The sequence below is a fragment of the Cyprinus carpio genome, chromosome B7 (assembly GCF_018340385.1).
Source record: "Cyprinus carpio isolate SPL01 chromosome B7, ASM1834038v1, whole genome shotgun sequence".
NCBI lineage: Eukaryota > Metazoa > Chordata > Actinopteri > Cypriniformes > Cyprinidae > Cyprinus > Cyprinus carpio.
Genome location: NC_056603.1, coordinates 9,816,909 through 9,832,039, shown reverse-complemented (window position 1 = coordinate 9,832,039; position 15,131 = coordinate 9,816,909). Strand labels below are relative to the sequence as shown.

Below are 15,131 nucleotides of genomic sequence, written 5' to 3'. Positions count from 1 at the left end.
TAATCTCAGATTGGTATCATGAAACAAAATTAAAATATGTATTTAAAAGAAGAGCCCTGGTTATGATGAATACAGTATGTCAATTTGGTAGTATGTCTTATTTTAGGCTGCTTCCTCTTTTATACACGGCAGTGTTCAAAGATCAAACACTCCCACTTTGAAGTTTGTCTGGTTGTTTTAAAAAAGGGGCAGAACAATTTTCTTAGAGTATCTTTACAAACCAGTTGTCAGCATACGATGTGTACCAGGAATGGGACTGGAGAATCAAGAGTGCGATTCAAACACAAAATACTTTAATAACCGCAAGAACCAGGAGACAGTGATAACACAACTAAACATGACGGAGAACAGACAAAGACTAAGGGAGAACTGAGGGCTTATAAGCATGAACCAGACAAAGGGAACTAATGAGATGATTAATCAACACAGGTGGAAACTAATGAACTAATCAGGGAACACAGGAAAACTAGGTCATATGCAGGGAAATATAAACCAAAACAGAACATAAATGTGAGACCACTATGGTCTGTAATAATAATGTCAGCTTCCAATTAGATACATTTAGTGTGTTCAAATATGACTTATTATAGCATAATTTCAGTTTTGTATGGTTTAATTTTGCATTATGCAATTTTTGTATTAAATACTCTTAGAATTATTCAGTAACATCCCAAAAGAACGTATCAACAATAGACTGTTGGACGCACACTGCCTTCCTTAAAGCTGACCTGGCCTTTGAGGGAAGATTCAAGGATTTGAAACAAAAGTTTATGGCTTCAATGCAGAGAGACTATTTTACTTTATTATCCAACACAACAGTATCTTAGAACACACTACAAATAACTGTGCAGGAGTGCCAGTAAAGTAAAACCACTTCTGACTGGACAAAAATCTCAAAATGGGCATATCAGCTGATTAGTAGAAGTGTGTGGCCTGTCACAGTGTGAACTGACTCATGTAAAGCCTATAGGGAATCCTGTTACTTAAAATTAACAGCAAGATGCTAATTTAACACCTACAACCTATCCAGAAATATTAAATTTGGGATCAAACACAGTGTAAAGCCAAACAGCAATTAATAAAAACAAATGAATGAAAAAAGAGAGAGGGGAGAAAATCCTACAGACGTCCATTCCCCAGATATTCGAACAGACAACAAAATCCGTGACTCCACCATACACGAGAGAAAGAAATCCCTCTCTCTGTGCGAGAAAATCTGTCTGTCTGTCTGTCAAGGCAAAAACTAAAACATTAATATCTTAATAGAACCAACACTTGTTCATTAATATAATTAGGATGCACAGACAGACCATAATAAAAAAGTAATATATTTAAAATACATTTATTTCATACTAAGTACAGTTCAAATCTATTAACTCGAGACTTATTAAAATTATAATTAAACTTTACTTGGCATACTACTTGTGCACAATGCACTTTTCATAATATTACGTTTAAAATGTGTTTTAATGTTACTTTTAATGAGGATTGTATGATCTTTGAATAATATTGGACTTTAAATAAAAATATTTAAAATCTACCTAAAGTATACTTGCAATAGTTCCACTTTAGCACAATAAAATATACTAAGTATATCTTTAATCACACTTCAGCACTACTTCTGCACAATTAAAGTGCATTAAGTACAAAATTAGTTGTTCCAATTTAGACTTTAAATATACCAGTTTAGTATACAAAAAATACAATTGCAGGACATTTTATTAAGTACATAAATATGAAAATGTATGTGTAGTATACTTAACATGCAAATACATAAAGTATATTTATTTTTCACTAGAGGAAATTTATCACAAATATCACTTCTTTTTTTAATATTCATAAATATTTTTGCTTTGTCACCCAGGAATTTAATTTTTCATAAAATAAGCATAACTACGTAAAATGATGTACAATATTTCTCCTTCATTCAGCATGGCTCTTTTTTTTTATTAATTATTGATAAATATTATATGATCTTATATACATTTTAATGTTCTGATTTTCATGCAAATTAGTCCTGATGTATTTATTTGTTTAAAATTTGTTTATATCAATACCATCAGGTCTTTATAGATTAATTCCAGAAAAATATGGAGATAGTATTTACCATTTTGGTCACAAAGGTGCTTTGGGGGGGGTCCCTCAGACACCTGTTCACACCTCAATCTCCAACACCCCCCCCCCCCCCCCTCTCTCTCTCTCTCTCATTTTTCATGAGTTGCTCAGCATGCTGGTATAGCCTCAAGCTTATTATTGATTCCAATAACTGATTACTTTAATTTGCAATATTATTTTATATGCCCACTGCTAAGGGAAAAATAAAGCTTCTTTATTCAAAATCATTCAAAATAGTTTACTTTGCACACTGATTAGAATCATGCACACTGAAGACATCTGCTGGTCAAATGCGTGTTATTGCAAATGGAAAAGCTCAATGCTCACTGCCATTTTTTGCTAAATTTGTATAACAGGGCAATCTACAATATCCTTAAAATACAAACCCGATTCCAAAAAAGTTGGGACACTATACAAATTGTGAGTAAAGAGGGAATGGAATAATTTACAAATCTCATAAACTTATATTTTATTCACAATAGAATATAGATAACATATCAAATGTTGAAAGTGAGAAATTTTGAAATGTCATGCCAAATATTGGCTCATTTTGGATTTCATGAGAGCTACACATTCCAAAAAAGTTGGGACAGGTAGCAATAAGAGGCCGGAAAAATTAAATGTACATAAGGAACAGCTGGAGGACCAATTTGCAACTTATTAGGTCAGTTGGCAACGTGATTGGGTATAAAAAGAGCCTCTCAGAGTGGCAGTGTCTCTCAGAAGTCAAGATGGGCAGAGGATCACCAATTCCCCCCAATGCTGCGGCGAAAAATAGTGGAGCAATATCAGAAAGGAGTTTCTCCAAGAAAAATTGCAAAGAGTTTGAAGTTATCATCATTAACAGTGCATAATATCATCCAAAGATTGAGAGAATCTGGAACAATCTCTGTGCGTAAGGGTCAAGGCCGGAAAACCATACTGGATGCCCGTGATCTTCGGGCCCTTAGACGGCACTGCATCACATACAGGAATGCTACTGTAATGGAAATCATAACATGGGCTCAGGAATTCTGGGCTTCCAGAAAACATTGTCGGTGAACACAATCCACCATGCCATTCGCCGTTGCCGGCTAAAACTCTATAGGTTCAAAAAGAAGCCATATCTAAACATGATCCAGAAGCGCAGGCATTTTCTCTGGGCCAAGGCTCATTTAAAAATGTATTGTGGCAAAGTGGAAAATTGTTCTGTTGTCAGACGAATCAAAATTTGAAGTTCTTTTTGGAAAACTGGGACGCCATGTCATCCGGACTAAAGAGGACAAGGACAAACAAAGTTATTATCAGCGCTCAGTTCAGAAGCCTGCATCTTTGATGGTATGGGGTTGCATGAGTACGTGTGGCATGGGCAGCTTACACATCTGGAAAGGGACCATCAATGCTGAAAGGTATCCAAGTTCTAGAACAACATATGCTCCAATACAGACGTTGTCTCTTTCAGGGAAGACATTGCATTTTCCAACATGACAATGCCAGACCACATACTGCATCAATTACAACATCATGGCTGCGTAGAAGAAGGATCCGGGTACTGAAATGGTCAGCCTGCAGTCCAGATCTTTCACCCATAGAAAACATTTGGTGCATCATAAAGAGGAAGATGCAACAAAGAAGTCCTAAGACAGTTGAGCAACTAGAAGCCTGTATTAGACAAGAATGGGACAACATTCCTATTCCTAAACTTGAGCACCTTGTCTCCTCAGTCCCCAGACGTTTGCAGACAGTTATAAAGAGAAGAGGGGATGCCACACAGTGGTAAACATGGCCTTGTCCCAACTTTTTTTTTGAGATGTGTTGATGACATGAAATTTAAAAATCAACTTATTTTTCCCTTAAAATGCTATATTTTCTCAGTTTAAACATTTGATATGTCATCTATGTTGTATTCTGAATAAAATATTGAAATTTGAAACTTCCACATCATTGCATTCTGTTTTTGTTCACAATTTGTACAGTGTACCAACTTTTTTGGAATCAGGTTTATACATTTCTAAATCTTTGAATAATGTAACACTTTGCAAATGTTAATCATATCTCTAAATTAAATAACCTTTTGTCAGTCTATGACTTGGCCAGGTCCATTGTGTGTATCTGAGGGATGGTTGCAGACAGTATAAGAGCCACACATGTTCTCAAGTACATCAGCAGGCCTGGCCCCAGTTCTAAGGTGTAAAGTGGGCTCTAAAGGTATAAAAGTTGAGTCTGATAAGTATTGTTGCAGTATTGGTTTATACTAATTATTACAGTATATAAGACCATGAGTAAAAGAACACTTTCAGTTTCACACAGTACTGTTGTGAATCATTGCAATGATTTTGCTGTTTTTGCTGTTTCTGCTAGACTTAAAACTAAGGAATAACTTGTGACAATAACGTACACATGGAAAGGTTATTTTTGACTCCTATAATGGAGGCAAGTAATGTTTTAGTTAGAGAATGCTGCGTGTGTGGTTTTGATTCAGAGAAAGGTGTGAAAACATGTCAGTGGGTCAGTCCTGTGGTTGGAAAATGATAAAACTGTGATGTGTGCAAATCATGCTTGCAAAGGTGTGCACAGAGGTGCAAACAAACACTCTTATGTTCTTATTTATAACTTGTACATATTGTGTGTCTGTGTGTGTGTGTGTATATATATATATACTCTCACACACACATAACAGGTGGATTAGGTAAATATGCACTGTACATGAATTTTGAAAAACCTATTTCTTGTCTAGATAAAATGTCTTTTATTCATCCAAATTAATATTTCTAATATTTCATTCTAACACATTATAAAATATGGTTAATGTAGTTATATTTTATTTCAATTGTCCAATTGTGTCAATGAAGAAGTTCAATGTTTCTCCGCTGATGTTCACCACAGCAGTTCTCAGGCTGTACTGAGCAGCTTCTTCCTGTCAGTCACTCTACAGGAAATGATGTCATACACTGTGGCCTCTGACTGGAACTCCATTTAGTATCTTCTCCTTATATAGACAAATGATGGTTCTATTTAAGCGTGACTGTGTGATTTGAGGTAGTACTTGCTGCCACGATCTTTATCAGTCATAGCCCACATTCCTCATCAGTCAAGGCAAGCATTTTGGTACTTTATTGTCACTATTCTATCACATTCTTTTTGTGATGTTACAATCGCTTGTGGACGTTTGTGGTGAACGTGGCTCAAATGGTCTCTTAATTTTAGACTGAAAGATCAGTCAGTTAGCAGAGACCTCTGTGGTACAATGGCTTTTTCTCTAAACTCTTATGTTTTATACAATCATTATTTCTGGGGTTCCTGTGATTTACATGAAAAAAAAATAACAATAGGATCTTTAAAACGGGCCTTTATATTTATTAAATTAAAAATATATATATATATCAGATGCTATTTAATTTGTTGTATCTCAGTATTTGACTGTTATTTAATTTAGTAAAATTCCCATAATCCAAATATGCATAATTCCCTATACAATGTACACAAAACAAAGTACATATAGATCAGATGTGTTTCAAAAACAACATTCATTATGGCTGAGCATCAGTGAGCCATCTAAGCTCTCTAAAAAGAATTTATTTAGTATTTATTTATTTCTGAAATGACTATGTGATCCACATACAAGTGATGATACTGTAAATGTAAATCGCATATCAGTAGTTACCAGAGAAATGCCCCAAATGAAGATGATTCAAAGACATTAATGTGGCAGATGATCAAAACATTGAACCGACATTTAAAGTGGCATTAAAGATCTAACAGTAAATGTTCAACTGATATATGATTATCAATTCATTATTTATTTAGCATATGCATTACCAGAAGAAAATGAAACAAAACATTTCATTTCATTGCATTGTTCCTATTTTGTATGTGTTTTTTGAATTCAGTGCAAAATTTCTGGGGGCTTTAGCTCTACTACTTCCTTTGTTTATAGACGTATTTATGAATTTATGTCTTTATGTAGGTGTTTATGTACACACACATACGCACGCATGCACACACACACACACACACTTAGAATCTTGTAAAATTGTTGTTCTTTAGCAGCGGGAAGTGTGGCCTATATAAAGGCAAACCTCTTTGTGTTTTTCTCTTTCAGTCTCACTAACAAGGAGGGACATGAAACCTGTCTGATGATTTATATGGCACAACCCCATGATCTTTAATGATGCCTGTAAGTATACAATTTTAAAACAGAGTTTTGTTTGTTAGAGAGAGTGGTGGTTTGCTGCTTAACTAGAGTGATGGATGTTTTGAAGTTTACTGTTTTGAAGTGTCCTGAAAGTATGTTGTTGTTGTTGTTGTTGTTGTTGTTATTATTATTATTATTATTATTATTTATACATATGGATATGTGTTCTCTCACTCTTCTTTCTCATGGTAGAGATTTCAATTTCAGCCTCTTTGTAGCCAGCTCTACAAAATGCTTCATTTTTTCATCCTAATGGTTAACATTTCAAAGTGTAAGTAACTATATTTTGTTACACTTAGACTAAATTCATACTTGTTTTTACTTTGCTAAATGATTGTTCTTAAAAGCAAGCAAAACTAAGTATCCTCTCACCTGTTCCTATCTGCTGATTTCATTCAGGCAGCTCAGATAATGCAGACATTGTGGCTCAGAATCATCTGAAGATTGTACAAGCTGGAGACAGTGTTAACTTTGCCTGTATTTTTCCAAAAGAGCCAAAAACTGGTGCTGTTTGGGTCAAACAAAGAGTTGGAGAGAAACCCCTTTCAATTGCTTCATCATATCAAGGTTTACCTGGCAAATTTGAAAATGACTTTGACCAACATAAGCGCTTTTTTTTTGTAAAAGATGATAGCAGTTTTAATCTGAGCATCACAAACACAGAAGAATTGGACACTGCAACATACTATTGCGTTAAACATTTTTTTACGTTTACTTTTGGAGATGTAACTGATCTTATTGTAAAAGGTAAAGATAAACAATTAAAAGCTTTATTACATGTTCCATATTCTGTTTAGTTAAACTGAATATTATTTATACGTTTTCTATTTAGATGCACAACTGAACATACAGTCTAACCATCAGAGAGCTGCGACAGATCCAGTGCATCCAGAAGACTCTGCAGTGGTGCTGCAGTGCACTGTCTTCACTCAGAGCTGTGCAGGAGAACACAACGTCTACTCCACTGCACACAAATGTATCTACGACCTGCCCAAGAGGAACCTCAGTCTCTCTGATGCTGGGATTTACTACTGCGCTGTGGCTGCATGTGGAGAGATACTGTTTGGAGACACAAGAAAAGTTGACTTACCCGGTGCCTATTTAAGTTTCAATTAAAATAATTTCCCTGAGATGGCTCTGATATATTTTTAAAAATACATTTTGTTTATTTGCATTACTACAGACAAATGCTTCCAGACACACTGGACTACAGCTGCATTGATTATAATAACTTTATCTGTGATCGTGATTATCATTATGGGTGCACAGTTGTACAAGTACCGGCAAAAAGGTATGCATTATTTCATGTTAACATACCATTCTTAATTTTTAATACAGCGTTCAATATCAGTGAATCTATAATATGTGCAAATTCATATTGTTCCTTCAAGATAAAATGCATAACACTCAGCATGGTCAGTTGGTGGTAAGCTAAATGCTTTTTTCTTGATATTATGCAGTACAAATATCTGTTCAATGAATTTGATTACTGTTACCAATCAAAGTATTACAATGAATTATATGTTCTTATGTAATCCATCAGACTGAATATTTCATAACTACTGTTTTATGGCAGGCTGATGATGCAGATGCTTTGAATTATGCAGCTTTGAGACTTCAACAAAAGCCCTCAACCTCTAGGAGACCCATAGAGAGAAAATCACAAGACAATTCAATATATGCACAAGTGAGATATCAATAAATGTAATTGCAATTGAAAAGTATTCAGAGGTTTCTATTTGGAAGCCCTAAAATTTAGAAGTTAAAGTTCTTAGACACACACACACACACACACACACACACACACACACACACACACACACACACACACACACACACACACAACTACACTTATTTCTACATGTTCTTCCAGCCAATAACTGCATTCGCCAGTGAGGTGTTTGGTTTCTCTTGGTGTACCACTTAGTGGTAAAGTATGTCAAACTGAATTTTTAATTATTAGCCTATAATAGAAGTTATAAATTTCATAAACCCATGAAATCAGAGTACCAGTGTTTGTTTTTATTGGATATTTAACCATTACCTTAATTTTTGTATATGTATACATAAATATACACACTTATGTGGCATATATTGGTACATACATTTCTGTCTAATAGTAACATTATGTTTAAGAAGCTGTTGTGTAAATGACATATTATATTAACAAAATGTGCTGAAATTGTGTTTAATCACTGTCCGTGGTACTGAAATACCATTCTTTAGTCATACTGCTTTTGTAATGTAATAGCATTACTTGATTAGATAGTAAATCTATCTAGAAATTGATGACATGCTTGTTCACGAAGAGATGACATTACATTAATAAACTGCCCATGTATTTAAAGTGTGACACAAGCATGTGCATTTCCCATGTGCAATTTATTCAGTAATAGACTGTACTAATAGCTCATCTTGACCTTTGACCCATGTAGATCATGGTTCAAAATTATTTTTTCTTTTTTTTTTTTCATTTTACACACTGTAGATAACTAGCGTACAGCAATTATTTCATAATTGACTTCGACCATTTTCAGAAACCATATTGTAACAGTCTTTTTACATGCAAATATAAAAGATGAGGACTGAGATTACTGTTTACGCGCAGGTAATGGTTAATGTCCAATTAACTCTTCACATAAATAATGTTTAGAAAATGTATGTTTTTGTTTGATTGTTCTAAATTGTACCTTTTCATATTCTAACTATTAAATAGCAATACTTTTGCTGTATGCATTTTGCTATGTTTGCCAGTTGACTTAATAACAGGTCCTTTCAAATATAGCAGCAAATCTCAAATAGTACATGATGGCCAGCCCTGAGAGAGACATGGTGCAAACATTTGTGATGACACTTAAATGTCTTTGTAAGTGAAATATCAGAGTGAATAATAAAGGTGGGCATACAGTAGATACTGTATGATAGTCAAAGGATGCATATTAACTCCCTCTGGTGGAAAAACAGTAAAACTACCCTGAGGCCATCAAAATAGTCTGTATGGTCTCATGTGCAGTCGGCAGCAGCAAGAACCAGGTCGATATACTCTAGTCCTGATTTTTTTTTTCCACCCGCATGCCCTTTCTCATTTGAATTGAGACACCTCAATTTACAGTGTGGTACAAGTTTAGTCCAACTACAAAATTACAAGAACACAGAAAGTTAACAACAACAAAAAAGATAATGTAAGGGTGAAGTTGTTCTATGTACTTATACACTTGTTAAGGCAGACTTCAGCGAAAACAAGTTCAAAATTTAAAGTGCTTCTCTCTGATAAATGGGTTTAGAAAAATACACAATTTCCCTAGTTTTATTACTGCTGTTTCCTTTTGCTATTGTTGCTGTGGATCATAGGAATAAATCACACTATTCCACAACAGTGTAAAATACTAACAATTTAATTGTTTACAAAAGATAGATGAATTACTGAATTACATACGCAAAGGTGTCTATAAATAAGTGAATAAATCAATGATTTATTTATCAGGGAGCTCATGTGATCTATTTATTTTTAGTAATTTTAGCCACCCAGCTCTTTTTTTCTTACCTCCCACACTCATTGACAGCCCACAAACACCATTCTCAGCGGAAATTATTTTCATTGCTCTTTTCCATTACATGCACAGTTTTATGTTGTTATTGTTGTTTGTTTGTTTGATTGTTTTCTGACACTAATTATACAGTAAGTTCAACAACTGCCAAAAAAATTCACTTTTTAAAAAAAAAAAATAGGACGTTTAGAAGATGCTTCAATACATAAACAGATAAACAGTGTGTCATGCCTGATGTGACTAACAAACAGATATGAGTATTATAATTAATAATAATGAATGAAGAGAAGGCAGAATAATAATGCCAAATAATGAATGATGTAGAATTTCTACTGTCCATTTATGTCATATCATTTGCTTCATAATTAAGTGGCCTAATGGTCCAAATACTTCATTTAGTTAGATTAAATATAATTATGTGCTTCATGTTATAATGCTAAACAAGGCAAGCAAAGACAAACCACTTTAAGGTATCCAAGGTCAAGGTTTTACACTGGTACCGACCTCAATTCTGGTTTTGAATTTCTGTTGTTGCATTACAGTGGTGCAGGATCCTCTAGCTGTGGTCAAAGAGTGAAAGCAGGAAGGAAGAAAAACATACACTTCAGTTATGTTCGCAGCCAACCTCTGTGTTTAAAAAAAGTTTCCACATAACAACTTACAGAATTACAGTATTATTTGATACAGGTACAACCTCTTCTGTTGAAAAGCAACAAACAAACATCTCTCTCCAATATCATCAAATGTTTAAATCAACATAAATACTTTGATGTGTCAATACATTCATTTGTGTCAATAAATATTTTGTACATGTTTCATTTGCATTCAGGTGTCAGTGTGTCAGTCTGCTAGAAAACTTTAAATCTGCTGTTACTATGACTGTGAGCATGCCATTAAGATGAACATTATGGTGAATCAGCCAATAGGATCATGTACATTTTCTTTTGTACAGGGAGGTACAGTATATAAAGGTGAGTCTCTGTGTGTCTTTCTCTTTTGGGCTGTGTTGAGAAGGAAGATAAACCTGTCATAGACTCTGCATGAAAACCAACCATGATCTTAAATGAAGTCTGTAAGTACAGATTTAAAACAGAGCCAGTTTTTTTTTTTTCTTCTGTTTTGTAAATCAGCTTTGAAAAGCAAAATTTTTAACATATCCATGAATAACGTGTAGTCCTGCATTAAAACATTTGTTTAAAAAATATATTTTTAATCCACACGATGTAAAACAGTGGTCAGGTAACCTAAAAATTAGCAACATCTAAAATAAGTTGTTTTGCTAAAAAAAAAAAAATACATCTTCATGTATTACTTCACGTATTACATGTATGTAATTTTTTTACTATTGTTATTTTTTTCTAGATGATTCACCCTAGACGTTCTGAATCAACCATCTCCTAAAAATGATTAATCATTTTTTCATCCTTTTGCTTTACGTTTTAAAATGTAAGTATGCATATGCCTGTACTGAATAATTAAGCAATTCAACAGCAAGTAATACTAACCATTTTCTCATCCATGACATTTCATTTTGAATTTGTCTAGGCAGCTCAGAAAATGTGGCTCAGAATCATCTGAAGATTGTTCAAGCTGGAGACAATGTTACCTTCACCTGTATTTATCCAAAAGAATTAAGAACCACTGTTGTTTGGGTCAAACAAAAAGCTGGAGAGAAACCCCTTTCAATCATTTCATCATATCAAGCTTTATCTGTCGTGTTTGAAAATGGCTTTGACAAACATAATCGCTTTTTTGTAGCAAAAGATGATAGCAGTTTTAATCTGAGCATCACCAATGCAAAAGAATCAGACACTGCAACATACTATTGTGTTAAATTTATATATCAGTTCATATTTGAGGAAGCTACTGATCTCATTGTTAAAGGTTAGCAGTATGTTAGTTTACATTTTATTGTGGCACATGTATTCTAGCACATTGTGTCTGGTCAAATTACCATTATGTCGTTGTGGTTTATTTTCTTTTCAGGCAGAGAACTAAACATGCAGTCTGACCATCAGACAACTGCCACAGATCCAGTGCATCCAGAAGACTCTGCAGTGGCGCTGCAGTGCACTGTCCTCACTCAGAGCTGTGCAGGAGAACACAACGTCTACTGGTTCAGACGTGAATCTGGAGAATCTCCTCCAGGAATTATATTCACACAGGAGCACAGGAACGCTCAATGTGAGAGAAGCTCTGATGTGAACTCTACTGCACACAAATGCATCTACAGCCTGCCCAAGAGGAACCTCAGTCTCTCTGATGCTGGGATTTACTACTGCGCTGTGGCTGCATGTGGAGAGATATTGTTTGGAGATGCAAGAAAACCTGACATGCCAGGTGCCCATTTAAGATGCAAAATTTCTGTCTGCTCAAAGATTTGTTGCTAATATTTTTAAATTACTTTCATTTTTTATTAAGGTTTTCAGGAACCTTGGAGTATAATTGCCCTGATTTTAGGAACTTTAAACTGTTTATCAGTGATTGTGATCATATTTCTGGGCACACAGCTGTACATGCAGCGACGAAAAGGTAGGAATTACTTCATAAATTTTCTCTAATGTGTAAAAAAATCCACATCTTTCAGAGACAGTGCAGTCACATGTACCAATTCTTATTGTTTTTCAAGATGGGAATATTCAGACTGGTCACTTAGTGGTAAGCAATTTATTATTATTATTATTATTATTTATTATTTATTTACAATTTATTATTTCATGTGCTTTTATACCACATGTTGCTTATGCTGCCTTTATGGGCAATATATCTGACTGAATGTCAATTGCTGTTTTAGGATGAAGATAGAGATGCATTGAATTATGCTGCTTTGAGCTTTCAACAAAAGTCCAGCGCCCCTAGAAGACCCAGAGAAAAACATACAAGATAATTTAATATTTGCACATGAGAAATCTATATATTTTGATAAAAATAAATTCTCTGTTGTTTACAAAAAGTACTTTAATTGATAATGATTACTGAAGTGCTATTAGAGTACTGCAGTAGTAAAATATTTCACATTTAAATCAGTGTTTTACTTGCTGTTTTTTAATTGATTATGAAATTTATTTGAAATTTCTGAGATAAAAATTGTTTCTGGACAAAAACAAAAATTATTCCATCAAATAAACTGATAAACCGACCTTCATGGACCCCTGTTTGTTTGATTCCTGCATCAACACAGCATATCAGTTTTAGATCTACTGATTTGTTGAAAATGTCTTAGGCTGAGAAGAGGTGGAGAAGTTGAAATCCCTGTCCGTGGTCCTGAAATGTGACAATTGTGACCATTTTGGCATTATTTAATATGGTAGTTAGACTACAATATACTACTACTAACACATACTTATGATGTTTACTCATGACAACAACATTATTAATAAGTCAAATTACAGTATACTTCTCATGTGTCTAGAATGTGGAATGAGCAATATTTTCACAGGAACATTAAACAATGTTTCAGAAATATATTTATTGACCTATAGGTCAATACCCTTGTGGTCAATGAATCAAAAACAAAACAGATAATCTATCAACTTTTTTTAATGATTACAATAAATAAACTTAACCTTTGCACTAAGTGCAAATAGCGATGGATTCTATTTACACTGACAAGAGCACTATTTTTAGTGACATGCTGTTTACACTAAGTGCAGATAGCGATAGATTCTGTTTACACTACGTAAAAATAGCAGTATTTTCTTTGCAACAATTGTAGTTAGATGCTATTTAAACTACTTAGTGCAAATAGTATCAGATATCTGCACCTCACTATTGCCATACATTATAAAACTGTATGTAATAATAATGTATTGAGTGTAAATTATACTTTTTTTATTAATACATCGTTTTTATATATACATCTAAACCTAACCTTAACCGAAAACACTTGCAAAACATGTTATTTTAAACTTCAAATTCAAATAAACTTCAATTAGTTCATTCATTAGTTCATCATCAGTTCATTCGTCAGCTTCATTTTTATTGAAAATAAAAACCTTTGCTATGTGATATATAATGTGAAAAGGGAGAAAAATTAGTTAAAGAATGAGTTAAAATCAAATTATAGCTGTTACGCACTTTACTATCTACGCCAGCGGAGCTATTATTTTTCAATAGTATCGAGAGTCTTTTGCAATCTTGTCTAACCCTACCACACGTTGATGGGCAGAGTTAGTGTATATAGCCTCTGCCAACAAGACAGGCTATTTGTACTTCGTGTAAATAGACACTGTGTAAATTTAAACACATAATCAGTCATATCTAGGATAGCATTAGTCTGCATCATATTTTTAAATAAAGCTACAAAAAGTGATGCTGCCCAATATTATTGATAAATGGCTAACAAGGCCCCTCTAGTGGAAACATGTGGCAAATATCAAAAGATCATGGAAATATGAGGCTGTGAGGCCTGTACTACAATAAAATGAAGGCATTTGAAAATTCCACATTTATGCTAAAATGTTAAATCCCAATGTTAAAATTCTAACTTCATTCTAAAATTCTATGCCTACTGTCAGGTTTAAAGGGCACCTATTATGCAAAATTCACTTTTAAATATTGTTTGAACATAAATGTGTGTTGGCAGTGTATCTTATAATGATTAAAGTCCGCCCGCTACTATTTTTTTTTAAATCCCCATAATTCATAAGCAGTGACTCAGAGTATACAGATCACAGAATCCAAAAAGTGTGACATCACAATTTAACCAACCATGATTGTTGAATGACACTGTTGTATTAGCAGAGACCCCGCCCTAAGCGAGCCACAAAAACACAATCCACCATGTTTATCTTCACGCTAAAAGCAGCATTCAAAAGACTTCTTATTACAGCTGTAGAAGTTGTTCAGTACAGAGCAGTGAGCGATTTTCTGCTTTTATTTTATTGTTTGGGTAATATTAACAGCATAGTCAGCAGTATAGGTACTGTATATTACACTGCTGTCACTTAATACACAGATCTAATATAAACATGTGATTTTTTATCTCAGCTGTTTAACTTCACAGACATAACCAACTGTGTTTTGTAACTTTTGCGTGCTTTTAACATAAACTTGTGTGAAAGAGAACTTAGTTTAGTACTTACATGCCGTGTGACAGTCGCTTTCTATACGCGTGCTTCAGATGTGTGCGCTCAGCATTTATCACAAGTTTAAACTAATAGGGCTTTAAAACAGCACAATAGACATAATAATCAAAACCAAAAAGATTTTTTCGTTTTTTTTAGCAGTTATGAGCTGCAAAGGCACTTCCCTATTCTGGAAAAGGGGGCAGGGAGCAGTAGCTCATTTGCATT

At 34.1% G+C, this 15,131-nt stretch overlaps 2 protein-coding genes across 2 annotated transcripts; both read left to right on the top strand.

Annotated features, from left to right (window-relative positions):
- Nucleotides 1–6,200: 6,200 nt before the first annotated feature.
- On the top strand, nt 6,201–9,025 carry LOC122137933. Its single transcript, XM_042727161.1, has 7 exons — nt 6,201–6,271; nt 6,482–6,560; nt 6,689–7,036; nt 7,122–7,382; nt 7,473–7,580; nt 7,681–7,715; nt 7,866–9,025. The coding sequence occupies exons 1-7, from the start codon at nt 6,263–6,265 to the stop codon at nt 7,989–7,991; spliced, it is 966 nt and encodes a 321-aa protein (XP_042583095.1). The 5' UTR covers nt 6,201–6,262; the 3' UTR covers nt 7,992–9,025.
- A 1,790-nt stretch (nt 9,026–10,815) lies between these two features.
- Nucleotides 10,816–12,971, top strand: LOC109094580. Its single transcript, XM_042727160.1, has 7 exons — nt 10,816–10,909; nt 11,200–11,283; nt 11,383–11,721; nt 11,824–12,177; nt 12,259–12,369; nt 12,467–12,495; nt 12,632–12,971. Exons 2-7 carry the CDS (start codon nt 11,241–11,243, stop codon nt 12,722–12,724), a joined length of 969 nt encoding a protein of 322 aa, XP_042583094.1. The 5' UTR covers nt 10,816–10,909; nt 11,200–11,240; the 3' UTR covers nt 12,725–12,971.
- Nucleotides 12,972–15,131: the final 2,160 nt, after the last annotated feature.